This window comes from Sus scrofa, chromosome 7, assembly GCF_054392235.1.
Source record: "Sus scrofa isolate SSC_HxYL_T2T_F1_AM1 chromosome 7, Sscrofa_HxYL_maternal_Yorkshire_Landrace_v2.0, whole genome shotgun sequence".
NCBI classification, from domain to species: domain Eukaryota; kingdom Metazoa; phylum Chordata; class Mammalia; order Artiodactyla; family Suidae; genus Sus; species Sus scrofa.
In genome coordinates this window covers 77,325,898-77,349,079 of record NC_139389.1, presented here as the reverse complement: position 1 = coordinate 77,349,079, position 23,182 = coordinate 77,325,898, and the positions used below count along the sequence as shown (strand labels likewise).

General features: G+C 35.8%; 1 protein-coding gene across 13 annotated transcripts in view; it reads left to right on the top strand.

The window, feature by feature from the left end:
• SCFD1 (sec1 family domain containing 1) overlaps positions 1 to 23,182 on the top strand; it is a 157,636-nt gene that overhangs the window by 83,890 nt on the left and 50,564 nt on the right. For 11 of the 13 annotated variants that reach the window (XR_014810666.1, XM_084969023.1, XM_021099902.2 and 8 more), the window contains 4 exons: positions 4,314 to 4,366; positions 7,050 to 7,083; positions 7,609 to 7,674; positions 15,493 to 15,561. Coding sequence is in view for 10 of the 13 variants with exons in the window: in XM_084969023.1 (XP_084825149.1) it covers positions 4,314 to 4,366; positions 7,050 to 7,083; positions 7,609 to 7,674; positions 15,493 to 15,561 (222 nt within the window). In the remaining 3 variants the exon portion in view is untranslated. Of the gene's footprint in view, positions 1 to 4,313; positions 4,367 to 7,049; positions 7,084 to 7,608; positions 7,675 to 15,492; positions 16,826 to 17,811; positions 20,141 to 21,828; positions 22,498 to 23,182 lie in introns of those variants that run through there. The other 2 variants (XR_014810668.1, XR_014810667.1) reach the window with 2 other exon arrangements.

The window sequence follows — 23,182 nt, the reverse complement described above, 5'->3', positions numbered from 1 at the left end:
ATTATATCATGAAACGCTCCTCCTACTGTATTGTTATGGCTCCTTCTTTGACTCTGGGTGTAGAATATCTTGTTCAATAGTTTTTCTTTTCTTTTTTTTTTTTTATGGTTATTTGTTGTGATTTTGGTGTTTTCGTGAAAGGAGGTGAAAGGTGTTTCCTACTGCGCCATCTTGTCTCCTCTGTCCTGTACTTCTAAATCCTTGAATGTACCAGACAAACTGTATGAAAGATGATTAACTCAGAGTTTGTTGTGGGCTTAGTCACAGCAGACAGCATGTTCTCAAAGAGCCTTTATAGCCATAATCAGATAATGGGAATTGTTTCAGCTGCTGCATCCACTGTAGCAGCTCTCATCCAAAGTAAGTGTAAATTATATTCTATGTATATATCCTAAGGAGCAATTTTTTGTAAATAAAAGAGATCTAGTAAGGATCAGTTGGTAGAATATAAAGAATACCAGATCAGTTTAATTTTATGAAAATTAAATTAGGAGAGGAGTGCACAGTAAAAATTTTAAGTGTATCTGTTCAGGAGTTCCCGTCATGGCGCAGTGGTTAACGAATCCAACTAGGAACTACGAGGTTGCAGGTTCGATCCCTGGCCTTGCTCAGTAGGTTAAGGATCCAGCGTTGCCGTGAGCTGTGGTGTAGGTCACAGATGTGGCTTGGATCCTGCACTGCTGTGGCTCTGGCGTAGGCCAGCAGCTACAACTCCAATTAGACCCCTAGCCTGGGAACCTCCATATGCTGCGAGAGCGGCCCAAGAAATGGCAAAAAAAAAAAAAAAAGTGTATCTGTTCAGAGGGCACTAAACTCTTTTGAACTAAAAAAGTAAATTGAGAGAGAAATTGTTTGATGAGAGACAAATAGGTAAATATGTTAGCATTTACTTAAAGAATGGGTTTTTAGGCTGTTTTATAATTTAAGATAGGAATGCAAAAATCATCAAAATCTGTTTCATAAGCCAGCCCATCCTGTTACTGTGGCAACTAGAGAGAAGGTGGTTATCTGGAATAGAGAGAGGCTGGATGAACCTGCCCACATCAAAACCCTAGTGTGGGTTGATCTGGATCACTATAACCTTGGCATCAAGACTTAGGATACCAAGCTAAGAAAGAGAGTGAGAACAGAATCTTCAGAATAATGTGTCCTTATGTTGTAATTGTTAAAACATGATTATAACAACATTAAAGGAATTTAGCAAAAACAAATTTTAATATCTGCCCATGTGAAAACAAAGATGTAGTGTTATTAAAAAAAAAAAAAAAAAAAAAAAAGGCCCCAAAGGAGTCAGTCGCAGTTATGAAAGGAATGAGAGAATTGTCTGTACTGATAAGCTAAAAAGGATCATATTGTTCTGTCTTGGAGTCAATATAGAGAAAGTGGTATACAGTGTAGTAATAGTGGACCTTGTTATTACTACATCCTAGAATATATAAGGAGCTCATCTTGAAAATCCTGAAAAAAGTATACATTTATGACTAATTGTCTTAGGGAATATTACTCATAATAGGCAGTAAATTTCTGGAAGGTATTATCCCAAACAGTAATAAAGATTAAAAATATAAAGAAATGTGGATTTCCCATTGTGGCTCAGCAGAAACAAATCTGACTAATATTCATGAGGATTGCAGGTTTGATCCCTGGCCTCACTCAGTGGGTTAAGGATCTGGCATTGTCATGAGCTGCGGTATGGGTCGCAGACTTGGCTTAGATCTGGTGTGGCTATGGCATAGGCCAGCAGCTTCAGCTCTGATTCAACCCCTAGCCGGGGAACCTCCCTATGCCGCAAGTGTGGCCCTAAAATGACAAAATATATGTATGTGTGTGTGTGGTGTGTGCACAAAATTTTAAATGCCAATCCACAAGGGGTTAATATAAGCAAGTTGAGGATATTTTGTTACTGTCTCTAATGTAGACGTTGAGATGATGAAAAATGATAATAACTAAAATTTCTTGTGTACTTTGTGCCAGGAACCATTCTTGCTCCTCCTGCAGCACATAGAAGTTCCTGAGTCAGGGATTGAAACCATGCCACAGCAGTGACCCAAGCCACTGAAGTGACAATGCCAGATCCTTCACCCACTGCACCACAGGAGAACTCTTGATATTCTTATTTTATAGACAAGGAAATTGTGATAAAATTAACTTACCCAAGTTAATATACATTCAGCTAATAAATGGCAGAGCTAGGCAGGCCACATTTTTCACCAGTGTACTGTATTGATTAGGGGAAATGCCATGCCCTTCATGGAATCATAGAACTTTAGAATTTAAGGAAACTTTAGAAGTGATTTACCACCTTGAAGGAGAGGAAACCAAGAGACATTAAGTGACTTTTCAGAGGACACACTATTTTTAGTAGCAGAATTAGAACCAAAACCCATTAGTCCTGTATTCCTACCAGCTGCTCATTCCAACATATACATATCTTCCACATTTCTCTCATAGACACATGGGTATCTAAAGAATAGGTCTTATTCAAATATTTCTTCAAGTTCTATAAGTTCATTTACTAGTTCTGTTGACTTTCACTTTTTAACTTAAGGTATATTACTACACATATTTTTTAATTAATTAGAAAAAGTAAAATTTTTCTTCTTTGAAAGCATTTTTTTATCCATCAGATAGCTGCAGCCTCTCTCATCCCTGTCTTGTTCCCTCCCATATTGACAAACTGCTTTGGAGGCATTGAAGAGATTAACGAAAGTGTACTAAATTAGACCTGACTGGTAATCTTGAACATATCTTATCTCAAAGGCTTTAAAATGCTATAATCTAATTCTGGATGCATTCTTATATTCATTAAGTGTTCTCCTTTGATTTGTCTTGATTCAATAAATTGAAAGAAAAGGATTAGGTAAGATATTAGATAGGTTTGACCTTCCCTGTGGTTCTGGCTAATAGGGTTTCCTGGAGCAAAGTGTTAAAGGATTAGAACACTGCCTTTGAATTCAATAAGTTCTGTGATTGATAAGCACCATCCAATGGGACTAGATAGTGGCTACAATGCATTGTTTGTCACTTATCATCCAGAAAGAATGAGTTCCTTTGGCTGATGGTGCTATGGAAGGAAAGAGAGGCAGAGATTAGGAAGTAATTACATTACAGGCTGTAAAGTGGTACTTTCCAAATCCTTTAATATCAAGAAGTTTATTGTAGGGGCCAATAGCCCTTTATCCACAACTTCCGAAATCCAAAAAGTTCTGAAAACCAGAAGATTTTGTATAAGTCATTTGGTAGCATACCTAACATTAATTTGAACCACTTTACAGTTTTTATTTATCCTATTTTATGTTAATATTCATATATTTGGCTACAAAAATATTAATAGATTATATATAGTTCATGCATGATATTATCTATCTAGGATTTTTTTGGCCAGGTCTGTGGCATACAGAACTTCCCGGGTCAGGGATAGAACCTGTGCCTCAGCAGTGACCCAAGCCACAGGAGTATCAGTGCCAGAGCCTTAACCACTAGGCCATGGGGACTCTTAGCTATAATTTTTTAAATTCAGAATTCCAAAGTATATCTGGTTTCAATTAAGAGAGACTATGAAACCTGTTATTAGGTATTCTGCATATTCAATAAAATCATAGACATAAATAATACTATAAAATTCTAAAAACAAAAATAGTTAAGTGCATTAGCTTATAAAACAAGTATTTTTTTTTCTTTTTTTTTCCTTTTTTTAGGGCCACACCAGCAGCATATGGAAGTTCCCAGGCTAGGGGTCGAATTGGAGCTACAGCCTACGCCACAGCCACAGCAACACAGAATCCAAGCCATGTCCATGACCTATACCACAGCTCATGGCAATGCCAGATCCTTAACCCACCGAGCAAGGCCAGGGATCGAACCCACAACCTCACTGTTACTAGCCAGATTCGTTTCCACTGAGCCACTAGGGGAACCCCCTAAAACAGGTATATTTTTGAAAAGCATTGTACAAAGTGGTTAAGACCTGTGGCATTGAAACTAGACTACCTGGGCTCAAATCCTAGAGTTCCCACACTTGTTATATGACTTTAGGAAAGTTAGATAACCTCTCTGTACCCCATCTGAAAAATAAGGATAACAGTAATAACAACCTCACAGATGTTATGGGATTATTTAATTTCATCTAAGGCACTTAGAATAACATTTAATGCATAATAAGTGTTCAGTAAGTGTTGGCGGTGGTTTCCTACTCAACTAAATTAATAGATTCATTAGTAGATTCATCAAATATTCTTAAAATACTGTAAGTTAAATTTGAACTTTCTAACAAGAAATTTTCTAGTCATGGTAAAATCTCAATTTTTTAATAGGAAACTGATGACTATAGATATTTTGATCCCAAAATGCTACGGGGCAATGACAGGTAAGCAGTTCTTGTTTTGTGTGATATGTTGTAGGTGTCCCCATCCCCACCAGAAATGGAAATAACTTTATTGATTTTTTTTTTTTGTTATAAATCAGTAGCTGTTTATTACTAAAAATTCAGACTGGTAAGTAAAGAGTATGGGTTATCTCATTATCCAGAGATAATCACTGGTAATTACACTTAACATTTTGATGCTTTTCCATCCAAATATACACACACACACAAATACATTTAAATGTTTGTTGTTTTTAATGAAATGATGGGGTGTTAGAAACTATGTGTTGGGGAGGAGAATTTGAATAATCTGTGTGTTTTTAAATGTATACTTTTATTGGACCAAATGAAAAGGTGGAAGCTTTATGTTAGATACCAGATGTTTTTGTTTTTTATTTAACTTGTCCATAATATCTAAGCCCCTGGGAACCATTACCGTAAATACTTTTTATGGCAATGAAACATTCTACAAATAATTTCTGTATTTTATGACAAACATAGTATGGTATTTGTTAACTTAATTATGGATATTATTTTTTAAGATTTAATTTTTTAGTGGTATGAAAAATAGCCTACAAGATACAGAGAAAGAATAGGCAACATTAGGAGAAGAATAAAAACCTTCTTGTAGGGATGATCTTTTGTGCCAAAACTTGGGTGACGCTTGTTTCTTGCCTACATCTTATGTTTGGGATTTTTAGAACTTTGTCTTTGCTTTATCCCAAGCTTTCACATCCTTGTAGGTAGTCTGAACACATAATCTAGTTACTAGATAGTTGATTTTTAGATTGTTTTGGTATTCTCTTTTCTGAACTTCCCCAGAAATGCTAACATTGGTAGTTTGAAAAAGCGCTACTGATAACACCTGAAGCTGGCAGGAGAGAATGTGATAAAGAATAAAATCATAGAAAGGAGAAAATGGGGAATGACAGCTTATGGGTATGGGACTTCTTTGGGGGGTGATTAAAATTTTCTGAAATTAGTGGTGATGGTTATAAAACTCTAAATATACTAAAAAAGAGCCGGGGGGGGAGCACCAATCGTATGCTTTAAAATGGTGGATTTACAACTCTTTTCCTATCTTGATGTTCTCCAGCTTACAATTTTTCCTTCCTTGCATTTGCATTAATAGTTATATTTTGCTTCTCAGAAACTTCTGAGGAATTATTTTAATCCTCCCTCTAGTTTATATATGATAATGAAGAGGAATATTGGCATTGACAGAGAAACACAGTTTTATTTTTAATGGACTTAGCCTTCTCCTGAGCTGTCTTGTCACAATTAGATCTTGGTTTTTAATAACTAGTAATGCGGAGTTCCTTTTGTGGCACAGCGGAAATGAATCCAACTAAGAACCATGAGGTTACAGGTTCAGTCCCCGGCCTCGCTCAGTGGGTTAAGGATCTGGCATTGCCATGAGCTGTGGTGTAGGTCGCAGATGCAGCTCAGATTCCACGTTGCTGTGGCTCTGGTGTAGGCCGGCAGCTGCAGCGCCAATTAGACCCCTAGCCTGGGAACCTCCATATGCCACGTGTGTGGCCCTAAAAAGACAAAAAGACCCCACCAAAAAAAAACTAGTAATGCTGTGCTACTTAAGTCTCACCTCTCCCCATCTCTTCTCTAAACTTAGAGAAACTTAAAGCACTCTGGAAGGAAGTTAAACATTATGAGGCATTTCAGTCAAGGCAGGTACTGGCCTCTTCTGTGGAGTATTCAGACAGGCCACAGAAATGAGGAAAAAACAGAACTGTGGAATCAGCCTCTGAATAATTGAGAGGGTATAATAAGTATCTCCCCTTGGTTGAGGTTTTTAAAAATGACTTATGAAGAAAACCTAAGTTATCTTTGTATAGCCTGTTTTATCACTTAAAACAAATATGTGTCAGAAGTTGCCATGTAGTGCAGCAGGTTAAGGATATGGTATTGCTGCAGCTGTAGCACAGGCCATAACTGCAGCACAGGTTCAGACCATGGCCTGGGAACTTTCACATGCCGTGGTTACAGCCAATAAATATTTATATTTATTAATATATTTTATATAAATTTTATATAAATATATTTTATATTTATATATGTTATATATATAATTGTCTATATTAAATGATCTCTTGGACACCAAGAATGTATTTTTGAAATATACTATAAATATATAAATAAATATGTAATTAATATATGTAGTATTAATATATAGTAAATAAGCTACAACAAAATACAGATCCCTCCTTCAGTCCCCACTTTCCTTCCTAAGTTGTTATCCTCCCCATACATGTTTTTACATAGCTTTTTCACAAATGTAGATACAGACTAGGTATGATCTGTTGAATATGTTAAAAATTTCACATAGCTTATCACTACAGAATATATTTTTTCAATTCCCCTTATACCCAGATTTCCACTCTTTATGGAAGCTGCTGCTCATTCTTTCCTTTTTCCTCTCAGTCTTCTAGAATTTTAAAGTCAGCAGGTTGCCCCATTCCCATCTAGACGGGAAACATGTACTTTGTCTCATTTGTTCCTCTGCATCTCAGTTTACCACCTGGCTCAAAGAGATGAAAGAAGAAGAATTATAAATACATAGCTAATAGTGCACGAGTACATGTGCATGTTTGCGTTTCCCATGCCTATTTTATCTGTAAGAAAAGCTTTGGGTGAAATTTTCAGTATGGCTTTGTTGTTGTTGTTACAGCTCAGTTCCAAGGAATAAAAATCCATTCCAAGAGGTAAGTTCATATAAAACTTCTCTGCCCCTAAAATGGAAAGATGAAAAGGTGACCAATTAGTCATGAAAAATATCTTTATCCTAAATATGGCTTTATGATGATTACTGTATGCCAGTCTTGATAAATCCAATTCTGAGTAACCAAGATTCTTATAAATAACATCAAATTGAAATGACTTTTAGAAAAAGCTCTTTGGATTCATTCGGTGTTGTTTAATTGAAGAATGAGGTTTATTTTCCTCTGAATTGTTTCTGAAAAATCTCTACTTTTACTACTCAGTAGACATTAGAGGTTATAAGTTATTATTAGACATTATAAGTTTATAATTTAACAGACTTTTTTGAAAATAAATTCATTTACAGTTAAAGTGGCGTCAAGCACGTAATTAAAAAAGTACTAGCTAGCAAAAGATAACATCCTAAGTTGTGGAATAGACTCCATCATACACACCATGTTGCTGGAAAGCTAAAATACTGTTTTACATATTTCTTTAAACTGACCTCCTTTTTCTGTTTGCATTTTTAGGCAATTGTTTTTGTGGTGGGAGGAGGCAACTACATTGAATATCAAAATCTTGTTGACTACATAAAGGTACATTTGGCCTTTATTTTCTTTTATCATTTTAAGTTTCACAATTGTTCTGTGTCTTCAACATATTAGCATTTTCTGCTGGCTCTCTTGAGTCTTACATAACCCCTTTTCTAGAAGTAGTTTGAAGACCTGGCAGTTAGGGGGAAAGGCCCATATGTTCATTATTTTTCTATCACATTCATTTCTAGCCTAAAATTGTACTTGATCTGGAAAATAATATATCTTGTTGATGTAATGTGCTTTGCAGTTACCTGTCTTGATTTGACTTTAAATGTTTAGAGACCTCAAATAAGCTCCTCTTCCAAAAAAGTCTCCTTTGTGAAATGATTTCCTGAACCCCATTTACCTGAATAATGAGCACTTTTGTCTCATCTTACTGACCTAAGTCTGCAACAAACTTGGAGTGTCTGCCTTTTCAGTATACAGGGACTTTAAAGGTAGCACATTAGAAGTATGTGCTATTTAGAGCTAACAGCAGCAGGGAGTGACAGACAGCTAAGCAAAAGAACGTGAAATGATGAAACTTGAAGAGCAAAAACACCATTTAAAATGGAGAGGTAACAGAATTAGTGATTGTTAGAATGACCTTTTGTAATCTTCCTCTATTCACTTAACATTAAATAATGATTAGTCCTTATTCCTGTATTACATGACTTCAGTAGAGGTAGAAGTTTTTTGTGTAGTAGGAGGAAAAATATATAGGCAGATGTCACAGAGCTTCAAAACTACCAGTACAACTCCAAGGATCTTATCCCAGTTGCTCAGAACATGCTTCATCTTCAGGGTGTGAACCATCACCAAGATTTATGTCAGATACCTTCGTCTCAAGGGAACATCCTATAGCCAGAATCAGACTGCATGACTAGGCTCAAAAACAGAAACCAAAAGAACATAACAGAAACCAGGTGCAAACCGTCAGTCAGTCTGTACAATTCTATAAACGGTCTGACAAGCTAGTGCAGGTTTTCCCTTAGTCTCTGACCCTTGTGCAGGGCTTTATTAACCTATTTCTTTCGGATTTGGCCAAGGGTTAGTAACATGACTGGTTCCAGGTGTGTTCCTAGGGATAAACACAGGGTTGCAAGTTAATCCTGTACTTATTCCCATCCTTGGATAAACTTTCTTAATTACATTTGCAGCATTCTTTCTGCATTATTTTTAACATTTAACATAAATAGAAAAACAAGAAAGATAAAAACCAAAATACTAATCATTTGTGTAGTATAGTGAGTGAAATGCAGGTGTAATGTTAAAGAAACACTGCAGTTAACCAGATATTCCAGTGCAAACTTGTTTTTAATGCACAGGCCTCACAACTCTTACTTCTCTCCACCACAGAAATTTTAATTTTGTGAAATGTATTAATAAATTGATTCAGTATAACAATTGTTTATTAACTAAGTCTAGTTCTTTCATCAGTCACCTTCATAGAATAACATCAGGGTTATCAATGGTAGATATGATATGTAAGCCCACCAAGTTATCCTTTACTTGGTTTCAGTTTAGAGTTTTGGTTTTTAACATTGATTATTTCCTCCTCCCACAAAGAACATGTTGTATAGGTAGCAGGGCTCATGATACTATGACTAATCAGGGATATAGTGGGTGTTTTATGTCACTGTATCCATGTATGTTTCTTAACAGGTTATCACTTAGGTTCATAGTTACACAATGGTCTTTGGCTCAATTTTTTTTTTTTTTTTTTTTTTTTTTTTTTTTTTTTTTTTTTTTTTTTGTCTTTTTGCCTTTTCTGGGGCTGCTCCTGCGGCATATGGAGGTTCCCAGGCTAGGGGTCCAACCAGAGCTGTAGCCACCAGCCTACACCAGAGCCACAGCAATGCAGGATCCAAGCCACATCTGCGGCCTACACCATAGCTCACGGCAACACCAGATCCTTAACCCACTGAGCGAGGCCAGGGATCGAACCCACAGCCCCATGGTTCCTAATAGGATTCGTTAACCAAGCCATGATGGGAACTCCTTTGGCTCATTTTTGGGCAAAAATTTTTTTGTATTCATTTGAGCAGCAACACTGTCCTAATTTTGCCTCTCAAAAGGGATCCTCTGGAATATATAAAACCTGGAAAATGAGAATCTGTAGAACAAAAAAAAAAAAAAAAGCATAAAAATTATTCTAAGTGTTTATTCCCTAGATGTTACTAACATCATCAAGATAGCACATGGATAAAGTGCAGATAAAATCCTCCATCAGTCTCTCAGAACCCATCTGGAGTTCAGCTTCAAATAAAGTAGGCTATTTCTGCAGGTCTTATGGGCATCTATAAATATAGCCAAGAGCATTATTCTCTTGCTCTCAGCCTCTTACAAGGTACCAAGATAATGTTAGCTTTAATTTTTTTGTATTATTTACTTATTGGCTCCCTTTCTGAGATTTAAGACTTCTCCATCTTCCCATGTGTCAATAGTTTTCACTCAGAATTTGGTCCCTGGTTTAAAAGACTATCAGATTCAGCAAGACAGCTGATATATAGCTGGCAACAGTATGAGATTGGCCAGGACTTTCCCTTTTTCAATTCCCAGTCACAGGAGGTAGGTGGGATAAGTGCAAGTTTATAGAACTGTGTTGTCCACTGGTTAGTAAGGATACAGAAACTAATAATCCCACTTTATACAGGTGAAAAGCAGAAACAGCCCATTCTATCCTTCCTCAGACAGATCTAGAGAGATCATCTCGATGTCTTATTTGCAGTTAATTCTTTCTTCAGACCTTGTAAGTGGAATTCATATTCCTGTATACAGGATCAGGCAGAGAAAAAGAAACATTTTTAGAAATGCAGAAGAAATTTTTATTGGTCTCTGTGTTATGATCCCACTTCATCCCTCCCCTGGTTTTCCTACAGTATCTCAACAATCTCTCTGCTGTCACTTCCCCCTTTAATTAAATGTCTGTTATGTTTTAACACACATCCTATCATGCAAGCCGCTTTTTCTCTCTCCTATTAGAAGGGGATGTGCCTAATTTAGAAAGTAGATATTTCAGATGTCAGTTGTAGTTTTCAGTTGGTCTGCTGCTTTGTGTTTGATAAGTTTTATCATGTCATTCTGTTGTATAAGATGCTTCTTAGCATGCTGTTGAACTGCACCTGCACCACAGTGGGTTTCCTTACCAAATTAAAACAGTTCCTGTTGTGGTGTTAAAGGTATTTGCTTTATTCACCAGGTATGTAAATCCACATCCAAAGTGAGTGTGTGTTCTGGATAAAACCTATTGGTCTCCACCTGGAACAGTAGGTAAAAGGCCATTGTAATTCTGTGTGAACATATATTTTCATTTCTCTTAGGTATATACCCAGAAGTGGAATTGCTAGGTCATCATAACTATTATTCAACCATGTAAGGAACTGCCAGATTGTTTGCAGAGTGAATGCACTTTCCCTCCAGCAGTGTATAGGGATTCTCATTTCTCCACATCATTACCAGCACTTGTTATCTGAGTTTTTTATTCTGGCTATCCTGGTGAATTTGAAGTGGTATCTCATTGCAGTTTTGATTGCATTTCCCTGATAACTTGTGATTCAGGCATCTTTTCATGAGCTTATTGGTCACTTGTATATCTTCTTGGGAGAAATATCTATTCAGATCCTTTGCCCATTTTTCAGTTGGCTTAGTTGTAAGAGTTTTTTATATAATCTAGATACAAGTCCCTTATCTTGATAAATGTTTGCAAAATTTTTTCTCATTATTTGATCTTTTCACCTTCTACATGGTGTCCTTTGAAGTATAAACATTTATCTTTTTTTTCCTTTTGCTGCTTGTGCTTTTAGTGTCATATCTGAGAATTCTTTGCCAAAGCCATTGTCATGAAGATTTACCCTTAATGTTTTCTTCTATAGTTTCTGTAGTTTCATTCTATTGATTTTATAGTTTTTGCTCTTACATTTAGGTCCACTTTGAGTTAATTTTTGTGTATGATACGAAGTAAGTCCAGCTTCATTCTTTTACATATGGCTATCCAAGTTTTCCCAGCACCATTTATTAAAAGACTATTTTTTCTCCTTTGAATGGTCATGGCAGCCTTATTGAAAATCAGTTCACCATATGTGTATGGGTATATTTCTGGACTCTCAGTTCTATTCCATTGATCCATAGGTCTGTCCTTGAGCCAGTATTGATTACCATTGCTTTGTAGTCAGTTTTGAAATCAAGATATGAGTCCTCCTACTTTATCCTTCTTTTTCAAGATTATCTTGGATTTTCTGGGTCCCTTGCACTTCCATGTGAATTTGAGAATCAGTATCAATGCCATTTGTATTCTGATAGGGATTGCATTGAATCTGTAGATAAGTTTTGGGAAGTGTTTTAACACTGTTAAATCTAATAATCCATGACATGGAATGTTTTTTCATTTGTTTAGATCTTAATATTTTTGTTGTTGATTTGCAGTTTTTGTGGCTTTCAGAGTATAAGCTTTGTATTTCTTTCATCAGGTTTATTCTGTGTATTTTTTATGTTATTTTTAATGGAATTGTTTCAATTTCATTTTTGGATTTTCATTGCAACTGTATAGAAATCTAAGTTTTGGTTTGTGTTCTGCAACCCTGCTGAACTCATTTATTCTAATTGGTTTTATATATATATATATATATGTATACAAGATCATGTTTTCTGTGCACAGAGTTAATTTAATGTCTTCGTTAACCTATCTGGAATGTTTTCCCTTCCTTTTCTTGCCTAACCACCTTAGCTCAACCTCAAATGCAATGTCCAGAGTCCAGAGAAGACCTCCTTATCTTGCTGATCTTAGGGGCACAGCATCCAGTCTTTCATCATTGAGCGTCCAAACGTTAACCATTTGATGTTAGTTATGGGTTTTTAATAGATGCCCTTTAAAACCATTAATGTTTAGTATCTATTGAGCTACCTGGTTTAATTATCCTGAGAATGCTTTTTAAAAAAAAAAAAAAAAAAATCCCTTTCGGTCTTACTGTTTTCTTTGATCTGAATAATCCTCTTTTTTTTTTTTTTTTTTTTTTTTTTTTTGGTAACATTCAGCCTCATTCAGGGGAAACTGAGCTAGTAGGTCTGTGACAGCCTCCCTCATGACATTTAGAAACCCAAGTTGGTACAACCTTGTAGTATGAGACAAAATTTATGGGTATACCTACATCTGCAGCATATGGAAGTTACCAGGTTAGGGGTGGAATCAGAACTGCAGCTGCAGGCCCACATCACAGCCATGGCAACACCAGATCTGAGCTGCATCTGTGACCTGTGCTGGACCCTTAACCCATTCAGCAAGGCCAGGGATCAAACTTGCATCCTCAGAGAGACAGCTTTGGGTTCTTAACCCACTGAGCCACAATAGGCACTCCCAAGAAATTTTTAATTGAGAGTAATCTAACATGGCTCTTGATTTATAAGTTCACAAAACAAGAGGCAAGGCAAGTGGCATTATTGTTGGGAAGACAAAATACTATAATAATTCTAGCTGATTTATTTAGTAATGATGTTACTCTAGCTCATAATGTAACTGCTATTTAGTATACCACTGATATATTTCATAAACTTAATATGATTTGTATTTTAACCAGACATTGGATAATACTGATATCAGTGACCAAATAAATGTATTGGGAATTTGACCTCAAGACATTACAGGCTGTTCTTTTGATGGAAGGTGATTGGCTAGAGAATGAACTAGGTTTAGTTAATAATTGTCACATTGAATCAAAATTTTGGTACATTTCATACAGTTCAGTTTTTAATGGGAGGAGGAAGTATCAAGTTTGTACATAATTAAGAATTTTACACCAGAATATTGGTAAGCTGCGATGTTAAATTAGTGAGGACTGGATGATACAAAAATGATAATTTTTGTATCTGTCCTTGTTTTTGTATTCTGTAAATGCTGTGAAAGATGAAAAATGATGACAAATGATTAGAGTTAAGAAAGCATGGAGTTCGCTTGTGGCTCAGCAGAAATGAATCTGACTAGCATCCTTGAGGATGCAGGTTCGATCCCTGGCCTCACTCAGTGGGTTAAGGATCCGGTGTTTCCATGAGCTGTGGTGTAGGTCACAGACTTGGCTCGGATCCTGTGTTGCTGTGGCTCTGGCGTAGGCCAGCAGCTACCGCTCTGATTTGACTGCTAGTCTGGGAACTTCTATATGCCAAAGGTGCGACCCTAAAAAGACAAAAAAAAAAAAAAAAAAAAAAAAAAAAAAGAAAGAAAGAAAGAAAACTTAAGGGTGGAGAGGGGGGATAGAGGGAGTGTCAGTTATATAAGATTAATCTCAGCCAGTTAATACCCTGTGCTGATGTTTGGCCAACCCTGAATGAAATGTACTAACTAGTGATTAATATAGGCCGGCGCCAGGTTCCAAGATAGACTAGGAGGAAATTGGCACTAGCTTGTCAGCATTCTTTAATAGAAAATGTAAAGATCAATGGTTCGTTCCTGTTTTGTGTCATATTTTTTTGATTCTGCTGTTAAGCCTGGTCATGCACCCTGCTTCTAGCTCTGTAATCAGAGATGCATTAAGGACCCCTCCTTGGACAAGACTGGGGCTCCCCTGAGACCAAGGTATCTCTACTGAAATATGTGTTGTGTTACTGAGATACAGGGTCTTGGGAGCTCTGTCTAGAATTTGGACCTGTGGAATGTTTCCTTATGTACTGTGACCTCTAACCTTATGTGAATATCACTTCAAGAATCCTGATTATATGACCCTATGTAATTGTTGCACATGACCATCTCATTTTGAAAAAAAGGTGAGTGAGATGTGACTCCACAGCCCAGCAACATAGGATCTGAGCAGCATCCGCGACCTACACCACAGCTCACGGCAACACCGGATCCTTAATCCACTGAACAAGGCCAGGGATTGAACCCACATCCTCAGGGATCCTAGTCGAGTTCGTTACTGCAGAGCCACTATAGGAACTCCATTTGTAGACTTTTTAATGATGGCCATTCTGACTGGTGTGAGGTAGTACCTCACTGTTGTTTTGATTTGCATTTCTCTAATAATTAGTGATGATGAGCATCTTTTCGTATGCCTGTTGACATCTGTATGTCTTCTTTGGAGAAATGTCTATTTAGGTCTTCTGCCCATTTTTCAATTTGGTTGGAGTTTTTTTTTTTTTATTGAATTGTATGAGCTGTTTGTATATTTTGGAAATTAAACCCTTGTCAGTTCTATCACTTGCAGCTATTTTCTCCCAGTCTGTGGGTTGTCTTTTTACTTGTTTATGGTTTCCTTGATTAGGTCCCATTTATTTATTTTTGCTTTCATTTCTGTTGCCTTGGGAGTCCAGTCAAAATTTTGACTGCTGTAATTGGTTCCAACATTCTATCAAAATTAAGAATGAAATTCATAGAGTTACAGAATAGAATGGGGTATAAATACCTTATTATCACAAATGAGTCTGAAATGACATTCCATGTTACTCACACTATATATTTTCACCGTAACAAAACTCCAAAAAATGTTTTCAAGTAGTTACAGATCCTACATTGGAAGAATGTTGGCCTAAGATTTTACAAATGATTGGTGCTCATATGAAATGTGTCAGTTACCATATTCCTTCTATTTTCAGAGTAAATGGCACTGAGAGTATACCCAACACATGTATTTTGAAGAAGAAAGAAAAAACTATGCCCATTTCACTACATTATTCCATGTCATTTTAGAATAGACATGTGTACATTAAAATCTGATACTCTTCTAAAAAAATACAACTTTTAAGAATAACAAAAAGTCTTCTTACGGTTAATCCCTTTTCTTGGGAATATTTAAAATATTACTTGTTACTTATATCTACTTTTATCTAAGTTCTCTCTCTGATTTTTTACAGGGGAAACAAGGCAAGCACATTTTATATGGTTGCAGTGAACTTTTCAATGCTACACAGTTCATAAAACAGGTAAAGTGTACCTTTTAGTTTGTTTCTAAGTTGCTTTTGATATTTTTCAAAAGAGAGCAAGATGATCATATTCATCTGAAAGCTGAAACTAAAGGCTGTAGAGCTAAAGAATGTAAGGTTTTGCCATGGACGACTCTAAAGAAAACTGTTATAAATAATAATATTTCCCTTATCCCAAATCTATTTTTAATTCAAAAATTTTTAAATTGGTATAGTGTACTCAGGCAAAATTCAGTTCAGCATTTCCTTATACTTACTGTCTAAGCATATCACAAATTGGGCTGAGAAATTAAGTAACTCTTGGGGAGGGGGTGGTTATATGTGTTCAGTGATACAGCAGAATTACATTGACCTTGACAGTTAATGACAGCAGTAGCTGAAGTGTACAAAGTATTAACATTCTCTTAGTATTAGTCTCATTAATGTTCTCAAGTAATTATATTAACTAACTTTTAAAGCTTAAACTGCTTGGATACTTAGTAGACTGACCAATAATATCCATAATTTATTTTTTCATTGGCTGCCATCAGCATCATAACTACCCTGTTTTTTGCAGTTCTTCCTTTCACCTTTGTCCAGCACAGCTTTCTTACCCACATTATGTAGTTTTTTGTATTTTTAACCTTCATATGGTGGCCCAGTAATTTTATGAGAATTTCAGACATACAGAAAATTTAAAGACAATTTACAGGGAACACATGTGTATTCCCCATGAACATTTTATCATACTTGCTTTATATGCTGTCTGTGTCTCCATTCGTCATTCTATTCATTGCTCCAGTTTACCTTATTAATTTCATAGTAAATTGTAGATATCAGTACACTTCCCCCTTAATACTTCAGTGCCAGTTATATTAACTAGATTTCATTATTTGTTTAGTTTTTTTGTTGTTCTTGTTTTACCCTTTGGGACTAAACTTTACAATACTGAAATACACATATCTTGAGTGTACGTTCTTGCGCTTTGTCAGATGTGTTATTCACCAGAGTAACCTAAACCCCTATCAAGATATAGAACCATTACACCATAAATTCCTTTATGGCCTCTGCCAGTTAATCCTTGCTCCTGGTTAAAGCCTGCCTCCAAAATAGTCTTAGTGTTTTTCCACCATAGATTAGTCTTGTCTATTCTAGAACATCATGTAAGTGGAATTTTTCTTGGTTAACGATAGGATTCTCGGTTTTCTTTTTATTTTGTTGTTGTTTGGTTTTGGGGGTTTTTTGGCTTTTTAGGGCTGCACCTATGGCATATGGAGGTTCCCAGGCTAGGGGTCCAATCATAGTTGTAGCCACTGGCCCACGCCAAAGCCACAGCAACGTGGGATCCGGGCCATGTCTGTGACCTATACCACAGCTCATGGCAACGCCAGAGCCTTAACCCACTGAGTGAGACCAGGAATCAAACCTGCATCCTCATGGATACTAGTCGTTTTCATTAACCACTGAGGCATGACAGGAACTCTATCAATTTTGTTAATCCTTTTAATGAACTAGATAGGGTTAATGCTTCTTTTTTCTATTTTTTTCTGTTCATTCGTTTCTACTCTATTATTTCTTGTGTTTTGATTACTTTGGGTTTACTTTGTGCTTTTACTAGCTTCTGATATTGGATAATTATTAAGTCATTAACAAGTTTTTTAAAAAAAAAAGATCATTGAAAACCATAAAATTTAGTTTCTTGCTAAACACTGCTTTAGCCACATTCCACAAATGTTGATATATTTTTGTTATCATTGTTTGAAATATTTTAAATTTACCTGGTGGTTTATTCTTTACCTCATTTATAGAGAGATCTTTTGTCATTTCAAGTGTTTGTGGGTTTTCTAGATATCTGATTGATTTCTAATTTAATTCCTTTGTTGTCATATGACATTCTGTACATGGCTTCATTATTGCAAAATTTATTAAATCCCTTTCCTGGCCCAACATATGGCCCATCTTGCTAAGCACTCCATATGTACTTTAAAAAGAATGTGCATTATGCAGAAGTTGAGGGAAGAGTTCTATAAACATTACTTTGGTCAAGGTTGTTGATAGCATTACTTAGATTCTCGCACTTGTTTTTTTATCTAGTTCTATCAGATACTGAAAGACTGGTATTAAAATCTCCCAACTATGATTGTGGGATTATTTCTTCCTTTAGTTCTATCAATTTCTGCTTTTTCTTTTCTTTCTTTTTTTTTTTTTTTTTTTTTTTTTTGTCTTTTCGCCATTTCTTGGGCCGCTCCTGTGGCATATGGAGGTTCCCAGGCTAGGGGTCTAATTGGAGCTGTAGCTGCCAGCCTATGCCAGAGCCACAGCAACACGGGATCCAAGCCACATCTGCAGCCTACACCACAGCTCATGGCAATGCCGAATCGTTAACCCACTGAGCAAGGGCAGGGATCAAACCCGCAACCTCATGGTTCCTAGTCGGATTTGATAACCAGTGCGCCATGACAGGAACTCCAATTTCTGCTTTTTCCATTTTTTAGTTCTGTTATTCAGTACATACAGATTTTGATTGTTCTATATTCCTGATAAATGGACTCTTTTGTCATTATATACTATTACTCTACATATCTGGTAATGCTTTCTGTCTCAAAGTCTACTTTATCAGTTATTAATATAGCCATCCTAGCCTTCTTATACTTACAGCATGTTTAAATATAAATTCATATATGAGTTGAAAGTAAAGTGTGTATCTTGTAGGTGGAATATATCTGGATCTTATTGTGCTTTTTTTAAACCACTCTGACAATTTCTCTTTTAATTGTAATCTATTGTACTAACATCTAATGAAATTATTAATATGATTTGGATTTAGGTCTATCATTTTACTATTTTCTCTGGTCCTCCTTTCCTGCCTTTCTTTGTATTATTTGAACACTTTTTAGAATTCCACTTTAATTCATCCACAGATTTTTTTTTTTAGCTATAAATTGTTTTATTAATTTAGGGTTCCTCTAGAGATCCCATTAATATACATCTTTAACTGTTCATAGACTGGCTACTACGCCACTTGCATTAAATGTAGAAACCTTGCAACTTAGACATTATAGACATTAAGCATTTGTGCTGTGATCATCATATTTTCCATCTGCATACATCATTGACCTCACAAGACAGTGGACAGTGTTATCATTTGTGCTTCAAATAGTTGTGTATGTAAAGACATAGATCTTTTGCATGTATACAGGTATGATTTCCAGTGCTCTTTATCACTATGTATAGATTTTAATTTCTGTTGACTGAAAAACTTGTTATAGCATTCATTGTAGCTCAGGTGTGCTAACAGTGAGTCCTCTTAATTTTCTGTTAGATGAAAATGTCTTTAATTTACCTTCATTCTTTAATGATAAGAATACAGAATATTTTTGGTGGATACGGAATCCTAGATTGTCAGTTTTTCAACACTTTAAAGATGTTATTCCAGTGTCTTCTGCCCTTCTTTGTTTCTGATGGAAGTCCTTCAAAGCACTGTAACTTTATATGAAATGTTTAATCTATTTCCAGCTGTTTTCAAAATATTATCTTTGGTTTTCAGCAATTTAATTATGATGTATCTAGGCGTGACTTCTGTGTATCTTGCTTGGGAGTCACTGAGCTTTCTTGAATCTCTAAGTTTATACCTTCACCAAATTTAGGAATTTTCAGCTGTTATTTCTTCACATATTTTTATGTCCAGTTTTCTTTCTCCTCCCCTTTGGAGATTCCATTTACATAACTAACTTTTTATAGTGTCTAACAAATCCCTGAGGATTCTGTTCTTTAAAGTCTATACTTCAGTTGCTGTGTCTTCAGATTCACTACGTTTTAGTTCTGCTCTCTCCATATTGCTGTTTGATGTTTTTACCAGATCTAGAATTTTCAGGAGTTTTTTAAAACATAGTTTGCATTTTTCTGAGATTTCTTATTTCTCATTCATTGTGAGCATTGAGGATATTGTCCTGGCTGCTTTTAAAACCTGATCTTTCAACTACCTTACATGGGTCGTCTCACTGCTGGTCTCCATTGTTTTTCCATTTAAAGATTGGCTCCCATTTTCCTGTTTCTTCATATATTTACTAATTTTAGGTTGTATCTTTTACATTGTATCTTTTGCATTGTAAATGTTATGTTTTGGAACTGATTTCTGTTTCTTTAAAGAGTATTAATCAGACCTGAAGTTTAAATTTTTGGAAAAGAGAAATATAGTGGAGGACTTTAACACCCTACTTACAGCAATGGATCATCCAGACAGAAAATCAGGAAGGAAATACAGTCCTCAAATGACACAGTAGACCAGACAGACTTTAAATGATATTAAAGAACATTCCATCCAAAATCAGCAGAATATACATTCTTCTCAAGTGCACCCAGAACATTCTCCAGGATAGATCACATCTTGAGCCATAAATCAAGCCTCAGTAAATTTAAGAAAATTGAAATTATATCAAGCATCTTCTCTGACCACAATGCTATGAGACCAGAAGTCAACTACAAGAAAAAAACACACACCCGAAGGCTAAACAACCAATGGATCACTGAAGGAATTAAAGAGTAAAAAAAGAAAAAAAAAAAAAAACCTAGAGACAATTGAAAACATAATGATCCAAAACCTACAGGACCCAGCAAAAGCAGTTCTAGGAATGAAGTTTCTAGCAGTACAGTCTTATCTCAGGAAACAAGAAAAGTATCAAACAACCTTACCTTACACTTCAAGTAACTAGAGCAAGAACAAACAAAACCCAAAGTTAGTAGAAAGAAAGAAATCATAAAGATTGGAGCAAAAAAATAAAGGAAATAGTGATGAAGAAAACAATAGAAAAGATCATTGAGAAGTTCTTTAAAAAGATAAACAAAATTGATGAACCTCAATCCAGACTCAAGAAAGAAAAGGGAGAGGTCTCAATAAAATTAGAAATGGAAAAGAAGTTACAACTGACACCACAGAAATACAAAGGATCATAGACTACTAACACAACTATATGCCAAAAAAAGGGACAACCTAGACAAAATGGACAGATTCTTAGAAAGGTACAACCTTCCAAGACCAAGAAGAAAAATGAACAGACCAATCACAAGTACTGAAATTGAAACTGTGATTAAAAGACTTTCAACAAATAAAATTCCAGGGCTAGATGACTTCACAGATGAATTCTATCAAACATTTAGAGAAGGGTTAACACCTTCTGAAACTCTGCCAAAAAAATGCAGAGGAAGGAACACTCCTCATCTCATTCTGTGAGGCTGCCATCATCCTGATACCAAAACCAGTCAAAGATAACACATAAAAAAGAAAATTAAAGACCAATATCACTGATAAACATAGACCCAAAAATCCTCAAGAAAAATTAGTACACCAAATCCAACAATACATTAGAAGATTTATACATCATGATCAGTTGAGATTTATCCCAAGGTTACAAGGATGCTTTAAAATACCCAAATCAATCAGTGCGATTAACAAATTGAAGCATAAAACCATATGATCATCTCAATAGATGCAGAAAAAGCTTTTGACAAATTCAACACCCATTTATGATTAAAAAAAAAAAAAAAAAAAAAACTCTCCAGAAACTAGGCATAGAGGGAACATACCTCAGCATAATAAAAGCTATATATGACAAACCCACAGCTAACATTATTCTCAGTGGTGAAAAGCTGAAGCATTTCCACTAAGATCAGGAACAAGACAAGGATGTCCACACTCACCACTTTCATTTAAGATAGGATTGGAAGTACTAGCCACGAAAACCAGAGAAGAAAAGGAAATAAAAGGACTCCAAATTGGAAAAAAGAAATAAAACTATCACTGTTTGCAGATGGCATGATAAAGATGCTACCAGGAAACTGTTAGAGCTCATCAGTGAATTCAGTAAAGTTGCAGGATACAGAATTAATACACAGAAATCTCTTGCATTTCTGTATACTAACAGTGAAGGATCAGAAAGAGAAATTAAGGAAATAATCCCATTTCCCTTTGCAGCAAAGAGAACAAAACACCAAGGAATAAACCTATCTAAAGAGACAAAAGAACCTGTACTCTGAAAACTAAAAGACGCTGATGAAAGAAATCAAATGTGACACAAACAGATGGAAAGATATACGATGGTCTTGGGTTGGAAGACTCCGTATTGTCAAAATGACTCTACTGGAGTTCCTGTCATGGTGCAGCAGAAACAAATCCACCTGGGAACCATGAGGTTGCAGGTTTGATCCCTGGCCTTGCTCAGTGGGTTAAGGATCTGGCATTGCTGTGGCTGTGGTGTAGGCCAGCAGCTGTAGCTCCAATAAGACCCCTAGCCTGGGACTCTCCATATGCCGTGCCGTGGGTGCAGCCCTAAAAAGACAAAAAAGGCAAAAAAAAAAAAAAAAAGTCTCTACTACCCAAAACAATCTACAGATTCAGTGCAATCCCTATCAAATTATCAGTGGCATTCTTCATAGAATAAAAACAATTTTAATTTATATGGAAACATAAAAGACCTCAAATATCCAAAGCAATCATTAGAAAGAAAATTGGAACTGGAAGAACCCAATTCCAGTTCCAATAGGCCTGACTTCAGACTATATTATAAAGTTTCAGTCATCAAAACACTGTGGTACTGACACAGTAACAGGCTAGGAAGCCCAGAATTAAACCCACACACCTATGATCAACTAATCTGGTAAAGGAGGCAAGAATATACAGTGGAAGAAAGTCAGTCTCTTTCATAAGTGGTGCTGGGAAAACTGGACAGCTACGTGCAAAAGAATGAAATTAAAATACTCTCTAATACCATACACAAAAATAAACTCAAAATTGATTATTAAAGACCTAAATGTAAACTCAAAATTGATTAAAGACCTAAATTTAAAACCAAATTATAAAACCCCTAGAGGAGAACATAGGCAGGACACTTGTTGACATAAATCACAGCAGTATCTTTTTTGATCCACCTCCTAGAGTAATGAAAGTAAAAAAAAAATAAACGAATGGTAGCTAAATAAACTTAAAGGCTATTTGACAGGAAAGGAAACCATTAAAAAAAAGAAAGAAAGAAAACAAAAGGACTACCCATTGAGGGGGAGAAAATGTTCACAAATGAAGCAACTGACAAGGGATTAAACTCCAAAATATACAAACTTCTCATGCAGCTTAATAGCAAAAAAAAACCCAATCAGAATATGGGCAGAAGATCTAAATACACATTTCTCCAAAGAAGATAGCCAAAAAAAAATACATGAATGATGCTCAGCATCACTAATTATTAGAGAAATGCAAGTCAAAACTATAATGAAGTATATATATCACCTCACACCAGTCAGAATGGCCATCATCAAAAAGTCTGCAAACAGTAAATGCTGGAGAGAGTGTGGAGAAAGGGAAACACTCTTACACTGTTGGCTGGTGGGAATTTAAATTGGTATGGCCACTATGGAGGTCCTTAAAAAACTAAAAATAGAACTACCATATGATCCAGCAACCTACTGCTGGGCCTATATACAGAGAAAACTTTAATTTGAAAAGAGACATGCACCCCAAATGTTCATTACAGCACTGTTTACAATAGCCAAGACATGGAAACAACCTAAATATCCATCTATAGAGAAATGGCTAAAGGTACATGTATACAATGGAATATTATTCAGTCATAAAAAGAACAAAATAATGGCC